The sequence below is a fragment of the Taurulus bubalis genome, assembly GCF_910589615.1.
Source record: "Taurulus bubalis genome assembly, chromosome: 18".
Lineage (NCBI taxonomy): Eukaryota > Metazoa > Chordata > Actinopteri > Perciformes > Cottidae > Taurulus > Taurulus bubalis.
In genome coordinates this window covers 192,157-200,197 of record NC_136606.1, presented here as the reverse complement: position 1 = coordinate 200,197, position 8,041 = coordinate 192,157, and the positions used below count along the sequence as shown (strand labels likewise).

At 47.8% G+C, this 8,041-nt stretch overlaps 1 protein-coding gene across 1 annotated transcript in view; it reads right to left on the bottom strand.

Annotated features, from left to right (window-relative positions):
• Window positions 1-1,381: 1,381 nt before the first annotated feature.
• Window positions 1,382-8,041, bottom strand: part of LOC306750668 (histone-lysine N-methyltransferase 2C-like) — a gene marked incomplete at its 5' end in the record, with an annotated part of 99,901 nt that continues 93,241 nt past the window's right edge. The window contains 10 exons of the mRNA XM_079234135.1: window positions 1,382-2,174; window positions 3,178-3,286; window positions 3,559-3,632; window positions 3,913-4,029; window positions 4,159-4,363; window positions 5,582-5,709; window positions 5,844-5,980; window positions 6,058-6,170; window positions 6,413-6,804; window positions 7,799-8,008. Coding sequence (XP_079090261.1) covers window positions 2,082-2,174; window positions 3,178-3,286; window positions 3,559-3,632; window positions 3,913-4,029; window positions 4,159-4,363; window positions 5,582-5,709; window positions 5,844-5,980; window positions 6,058-6,170; window positions 6,413-6,804; window positions 7,799-8,008 — 1,578 coding nt within the window. The 3' untranslated portion in view covers window positions 1,382-2,081. The remainder of the gene's footprint in view (window positions 2,175-3,177; window positions 3,287-3,558; window positions 3,633-3,912; window positions 4,030-4,158; window positions 4,364-5,581; window positions 5,710-5,843; window positions 5,981-6,057; window positions 6,171-6,412; window positions 6,805-7,798; window positions 8,009-8,041) is intronic.

Sequence of the window (8,041 nt, the reverse complement as noted above, 5' to 3'; positions counted from 1 at the left end):
GGACACGCGTCCCCAACGTCGGCCCCAACTTGGTCACACGCCCCCAACGTCGCCCCCAACGCCGGTCACACGTCCCCAACGTCGCCCCCAACGTCGCCCCCAACTTGGTCACACGTCCCCAACGTCGCCCCCAACTTGGTCACACGTCCCCAACGTCGCCCCCAACGCCGGTCACACGTCCCCAACGTCGCCCCCAACGCCGGTCACACGTCCCCAACGTCGCCCCCAACGCCGGTCACATGTCCCCAACGCTGGTCACACGCCCCCAACGCCGGTCACACGCCCCCAACGCCGGTCACACGTCCCCAACGTCGCCCCCAACGTCGCCCCCAACGCCGGTCACACGCCCCCAACGCCGGTCACACGTCCCCAACGTCGCCCCCAACGTCGCCCCCAACGCCGGTCACACGTCCCCAACGTCGCCCCCAACGTCGCCCCCAACGCCGGTCACACGTCCGCAACGTCGCCCCCAACGTCGCCCCCAACGTCGGCCCCAATGTCGTCACATGGCCCCAACGTCGTCACACGGCCCCAACGTCGGTCACATGGCCCCAACGTCATCACATGAATGTCAGCGTTCACACCCTGAAAGGTGTACACTGTGCAACACCTGAGCAGGTGAGTGACTCAGAAGGATCGTGACAGATGTCACGTGGTTCATAATCACGCTCGTTCACCTGACGCAGAACTAAACACAAGATCTCGAGAACATTTGTTTTGAGGGCCGCGGATCTCTTCGATTACAGACAGAACAGCCTGTCCGATAATGGAACCGCTAGCTGCTAGCTCGTGGGCTACTCACGGAGCGTCGGCGGTTTGCTCGGCGGCTCCACGGCAGCGGGAGTCGGGCTGCAGGTCCGGAGCCCCCGGCTTTAACTAGCAGGATTCCCGGTGGTTCTGGACGGAGCAGCCGGATATAAACACACCGTTATCCCGTCCGTGTCCGCAGCGTCATCGCGACACGTCACTTCCGCTTGCGACTTTCACAACAATCAAGACTCTTGTTAAAGGAAGAGCGTTCAGGTCAAATCCTTTCAAAATAAAACCAGATTTGAGGACGGGTCCAGACAGACAGACAGATGAACGGTCAGAAACCAGTGGTGATCAATAAGCTGTTATTGATCACTTAGACATTGATTCACCAACGTTCAATACATCCGACTCACTCACTCACTCACTCACTCACTCACTCACTCACTCACTCACTCACTCACTCACTCACTCACTCACTCACTCACTCACTCACTCACTCACACACACACACACACACACACACACACACACACACACACACACACACACACACACACACACACACACACACACACACACACACACACACACACACACACACAGAGAGACACAGAGACACAACCGCTGCTTCAAGATGTAAAATATTTTATTTTCTGTAAATTATTCTAAATCAGATTCCACATTTCCCCCAGAACAAAAACAAACATCGTGGTGAATATTAAAAAACAAACTGTATAAACTCATATGTACACCAGCAGGAAAATGCCTGCAGACAAAACGCTGGGTGAAAAAAATCACAAAGAAACATCCAATCAGAGCGCAGCAGGAACATGGCCGGTGATGAAGGTGAGGGAGAGGAAGATGAGGATGGAAAGGGAGCTGTCGAGTGATTTCTAAACGTTTAGTTTTTCCTTTAAATTTATGATACACATATTTACAGACTGCGACTCTGGACCACGGATTTAGAAAATAGCTTCATTCAGTAATAAATACAAAAACAACAAAATCTCTTATTTTACAGGAAATTAACAAAACGCAGGAGGAAGAGGAGGAGGAGGAAGAATCAAGTATGTTTCTGTGGGCATTGATCTGTTTTTGTGGTTTTATATTTTTATAGTGCAACTTAATGACGAAGACATTCTGTTATTTCACATTTACAGCTATGGTAATTTTACACAGAGGACCAGCCTCTCATAAGCCCCGCCCCCTGTCAATCATTGTTACATCACGACCAGGTTTATTATTCATATATATTCTGATATGAATGTGGCTCCGCCCACATGGTGATGGGCGAACGACTCCAGAGAGAGAGAGACAGACAGGTGTCTTCAGTTCATCCATTTACGGCAGTTCACGGTTCCACAGTGACATGAGATCTTATGCTGGTCGTCCTCAAGGTCAAACTTGTAGTCATAGGACAACTGGGGGGAGGGGAGAGAGGGGGTTATTCCTAACCATTGATATTCATTATTATTCATTATTCCTAACCATTGATATTCATCATTCCTAACCATTGATATTGATCATGGCCCTACCATTGATATTCATCATTAATAACCATTGATATTCATCATACCTAACCATTGATATTCATCATGGCCCTACCATTGATATTCATCATTGTAACCATTGATATTCATCATTAATAACCATTGATATTCATCATTGTAACCATTGATATTCATCATTAAAAACCATTGATATTCATCATTAATAACCATTGATATTCATCATGGCCCTACCATTGATATTCATCATTGTAACCATTGATATTCATCATTAATAACCATTGATATTCATCATTGTAACCATTGATATTCATCATTAATAACCATTGATATTCATCATTAATAACCATTGATATTGATCATGGCCCTACCATTGATATTCATCATTGTAACCATTGATATTCATCATTAATAACCATTGATATTCATCATTAATAACCATTGATATTGATCATGGCCCTACCATTGATATTCATCATTGTAACCATTGATATTCATCATTAATAACCATTGATATTCATCATTAATAACCATTGATATTGATCATGGCCCTACCATTGATATTCATCATTGTAACCATTGATATTCATCATTGTAACCATTGATATTCATCATTAATAACCATTGATATTCATCATTGTAACCATTGATATTCATCATTAATAACCATTGATATTCATCATTGTAACCATTGATATTCATCATTAATAACCATTGATATTCATCATTAATAACCATTGATATTCATCATTGTAACCATTGATATTCATCATTAATAACCATTGATATTCATCATTGTAACCATTGATATTCATCATTAATAACCATTGATATTCATCATTAATAACCATTGATATTCATCATGGCCCTACCATTGATATTGATTATTCCTAACCATTGATATTGATCATCATACCTCTTCTCCTCTCTGGATGCGTCTGCAGGAGCTGATGATGATCTTGTTCTCCTTCTCCACAGTAACCACCTCTGTGATGCAGTTAGGAGAACACGAGTGGTTGATGTACCTGTCAATCACAGACAGAGGGCGGGTCCTTTACAAGATGATAAACAACTTGTGATGCTGTTTGAGTTTAAATAATAAAACTCAGAAGATTCAAACATTGTTGGAGAATGAGAGATTAAAGACTTAATATCACACACACCTTTCAGAAGTATGTTTCTAACACATGGATGTGATCGAGACTGTGTGTGTGTGTGAGAGAGACGGATTCACAGTGAAACTGGTTCCTGTTTCCAGTGATCAAAGGAAATTAAAACCAGTTTCAACTGGTCTCACCTGGCTGGTCCTCCAGTGATGGTGGCGTCGATCACAAAGTCGTTGTCAATCCGGAACATGTACACACCGCGGTTCTGCGCACACACACACACACACACACACACACACACACACACACACACACACACACACACACACACACACACACACACACACAGTAAAACATTAGGATACATTGACTGGGTGCTGGTTTTAAACTGGGAGCTCCAAAGAGGTCATACATCAAGTAAAAAGAGCACAATGAATATATTAATATATATATATAAAGGACAGAAAGAATGAGCTGTTGAGCCCAGCTGAATGTCTGCTTTAATGTGATCAGTGTGTGTGTGTGTGTGTGTGTGTGTGTGTTACCTGTGACTCGTACAGCCTCTCCTTGCGATTGGCTACTTCACTTCTGATGATGGTGCCGATGTACTCGATGACCATGGTGCATTTCTCCATGTCTTTGGCAGCGTAGAGACCCAGCCCCTACACACACACGCACACGCACGCACACACACACACACACACACACACACACACACACACACACACACACGTTAGTGAGCTGCCCTCCGGTCAGCACCAGGTGCTCCGTCTCTGGTGCAGGCGTCTCACCTGGATGCGGGAGCGGGCCAGGTACACGTTGGTCTTCCACTCCGCCGTCATGCGGCGGTACTGAGCCGACTTGCTGTGCCGTCCCTGATGCGCCGCCACCGACTCGCCCGGAGAGAGAGAGAGAGAGATGACGCCGGGCACCGCGCCCACGATGGAGCCCACCGAGCCCTGGCAGCGCGGAGCGATGCTGGTCAACAGGTTGGGTCTGAGGAGGGAGCGTCTGTCACTCACCTGTACTGTACAGGTGAGTGTCGTACAGGTGTATCTGTACTGGTGTGTATCGTACAGGTGTATCGGTACAGGTGTGTATCATACAGGTGTGTATCGTACAGGTGTATCTGTACTGGTGTGTATCGTACAGGTGTATCTGTACAGGTGTGTATCATACAGGTGTGTATCATACAGGTGTGTATCATACAGGTGCATCTGTACTGGTGTGTATCATACAGGTGTGTATCGTACAGGTGCATCTGTACTGGTGTGTATCATACAGGTGTGTATCATACAGGTGTATATCATACAGGTGTATCTGTACTGGTGTGTATCATACAGGTGTGTATCATACAGGTGTATCGGTACAGGTGTGTATCGGTACAGGTGTGTATCGGTACAGGTGTGTATCGTCCAGGTGTGTATCATACAGGTGTGTATCGGTACAGGTGTGTATCGTACAGGTGTGTATCGGTACAGGTGTGTATCATACAGGTGTGTATCGTACAGGTGTATCTGTACTGGTGTGTATCGTACAGGTGTATCTGTACAGGTGTGTATCATACAGGTGTGTATCATACAGGTGCATCTGTACTGGTGTGTATCATACAGGTGTGTATCGTACAGGTGCATCTGTACTGGTGTGTATCATACAGGTGTGTATCATACAGGTGTATCTGTACTGGTGTGTATCATACAGGTGTGTATCATACAGGTGTATATCATACAGGTGTATCTGTACTGGTGTGTATCATACAGGTGTGTATCATACAGGTGTATCGGTACAGGTGTGTATCGTCCAGGTGTGTATCGTCCAGGTGTGTATCGGTACAGGTGTGTATCGTCCAGGTGTGTATCGGTACAGGTGTGTATCGTCCAGGTGTGTATCGTCCAGGTGTGTATCGGTACAGGTGTGTATCGTACAGGTGTGTATCGGTACAGGTGTGTATCATACAGGTGTGTATCGGTACAGGTGTGTATCGGTACAGGTGTGTATCATACAGGTGTGTATCGCTAGAGGTGTGTATCATACAGGTGTGTATCATACAGGTGTGTATCGCTAGAGGTGTGTATCATACAGGTGTGTATCATACAGGTGTGTATCGCTAGAGGTGTGTATCATACAGGTGTGTATCATACCGGTGTGTATCGGTACAGGTGTGTATCATACAGGTGTGTATCATACAGGTGTGTATCGGTACAGGTGTGTTACCTCTTGGTTTGGGAAGCTTTGGGTTCAGAACGGGCCGAGCCAGAGGGGTTGAAGGCCAGAGGCCACTCCATGAGAGGGTTCCTTCCATAACGAAAGGTGTAACGCTCACAGGTCTCCACACCTGGCAACTGCACACACACACAGACACACACACAGACACACACACACACACACACACACACACATTAATCATACTGACCTGTGTGTGTGTGTGTGTGTGTGTGTGTGTGTGTGTGTGTGTGTGTGTGTGAGAGAGACGTACAGACTCGATGATCCTCGTCACTGCAGACGTCGTCAATCCAAACAGATCTTCTCCTTTTAGGTAAACTGGGAAAAGCTTCAGCGTCCCACTGGAGGATCTCATCTGTGAGACTGGTTCCAGTATCTGGTCCCACACAACTGAAGACACACACACACACGTTATTCATTGGCTGCCTGCTCCAGGCGGGCGGGCCTATGTAATGACGGAGTCGTACCTTTGGGCGTGGGCCCGCTCAGGACGAGGTCGTCGTATCCCGTCTCCACGACCTTCACCTTGAACAGCGGCCGGCCCTCGTCTTCCTCCACGCAGCACACGTACTTGCAGCGCCTGCAGGAGCGGCGATGACGTCATCACGCAAACTCAAACCACGTCGTTCAGGAAAGCCACCAACGACGGATCGAGTATTCTAGATTATTTTCTGTTTGACTAAAATGATTTTTTAATAAAAAAATGGCAGAATATTTTAACTGCTTTCTGACATTCTAGAGTGACGTCATCAGTCACTGTCAGAATATGGACGACAGAGGAGCCCACGTAGAAGCAAAGCATCATGGGAGACGGAGGCTTACCTGTTGCTGTGCCGCATGCTCCAGTAGATGCGGTTGGTACGGTAACCGATGGGGAAGATGGCGGCCTGGTTGTGGAAGGCCTTCATCTGCTGTGGGAGGAGCCTGCCGATGGCGTGGAACAGCAGACTGCCGACCCGGAAGGTGTGCTGTCGCTCGCCGCGCTGAACCACGGCGGCGATCTGCCGCGCCTCGTCCCGCTGCACGAACACCCGGCGGAATACGGAGAAGCACCGCAGCTCGCAGTCGTACGGGTCACAGGCCGCCACGGGGTCACAGGCCGCCAAGGGGTCACAGGTCGGGCCCGGGGCGGAGGAGGAGCCGCCGCTGGAAGACCGGTCCCCACCAAGGGGACCCGGTCTGGGCTTATGGAGCTGACACAGCATCGTCTTGTCCTGGAGGAACAGTGTGTTACTGCGTGCACACACACATACATATATATGTGTGTGTGTGCAGTGTGTGTACAGTGTGTATAGTGTGTGTGTGTATACAGTGTGTATGCAGTGTGTGTGTACAGTGTGTATAGTGTGTGTGCAGTGTGTGTACAGTGTGTATAGTGTGTGTGCAGTGTATACAGTGTGTATACAGTGTGTGTACATTGTGTGTACAGTGTGTGTGCAGTGTGTATAAAGTGTGTGTACAGTGTGTGTGCAGTGTGTGTACAGTGTGTGTACAGTGTGTACACAGTGTGTGTACACTGTGTACACAGTGTGTGTACAGTGTGTATAAAGTGTGTGTACAGTGTGTGTGCAGTGTGTATAAAGTGTGTGTACAGTGTGTGTGCAGTGTGTGTACAGTGTGTGTACAGTGTGTACAGTGTGTATAAAGTGTGTGTACATTGTGTGTACAGTGTGTGTACAGTGTGTGTACAGTGTGTGTACAGTGTGTGTGCAGTGTGTGTGTACACTGTGTACACAGTGTGTGTACAGTGTGTATAAAGTGTGTGTGCAGTGTGTACACAGTGTGTGTGCAGTGTGTGTACAGTGTGTGTGCAGTGTGTGTACACTGTGTACACAGTGTGTGTACAGTGTGTATAAAGTGTGTGTGCAGTGTGTGTGCAGTGTGTACACAGTGTGTGTGCAGTGTGTACACAGTGTGTGTGCAGTGTGTACACAGTGTGTGTACAGTGTGTATAAAGTGTGTGTGCAGTGTGTGTACACTGTGTACACAGTGTGTATAAAGTGTGTGTGCAGTGTGTGTGCAGTGTGTGTACAGTGTGTATAAAGTGTGTGTGCAGTGTGTGTGCAGTGTGTGTACACTGTGTGTATAAAGTGTGTGTGCAGTGTGTGTGCAGTGTGTACACAGTGTGTGTACAGTGTGTATAAAGTGTGTGTGCAGTGTGTGTGCAGTGTGTGTACAGTGTGTACACAGTGTGTGTGCAGTGTGTACCTTGAAGAAGGTGCAGCGGGCCTGCAGTGCGCAGGTGAAGTGGTAGGTGTTGGTGCAGCGCAGGCGGTTGCAGCCGCTCGTGGCTCCGGTCTTCTGGCAGTGAGCGCAGCGCAGAGAGAGGCTGCGTCTCAGAGCCAGCTCCACGTTGATGAGAGCTCCGGCTTGAGTCTCGTACACCTCGCTGGACCACAGAGCGCAGTTCAGGTGGACCTGAGACCCAGAGAGAGAGTTAGTGCCGATCCG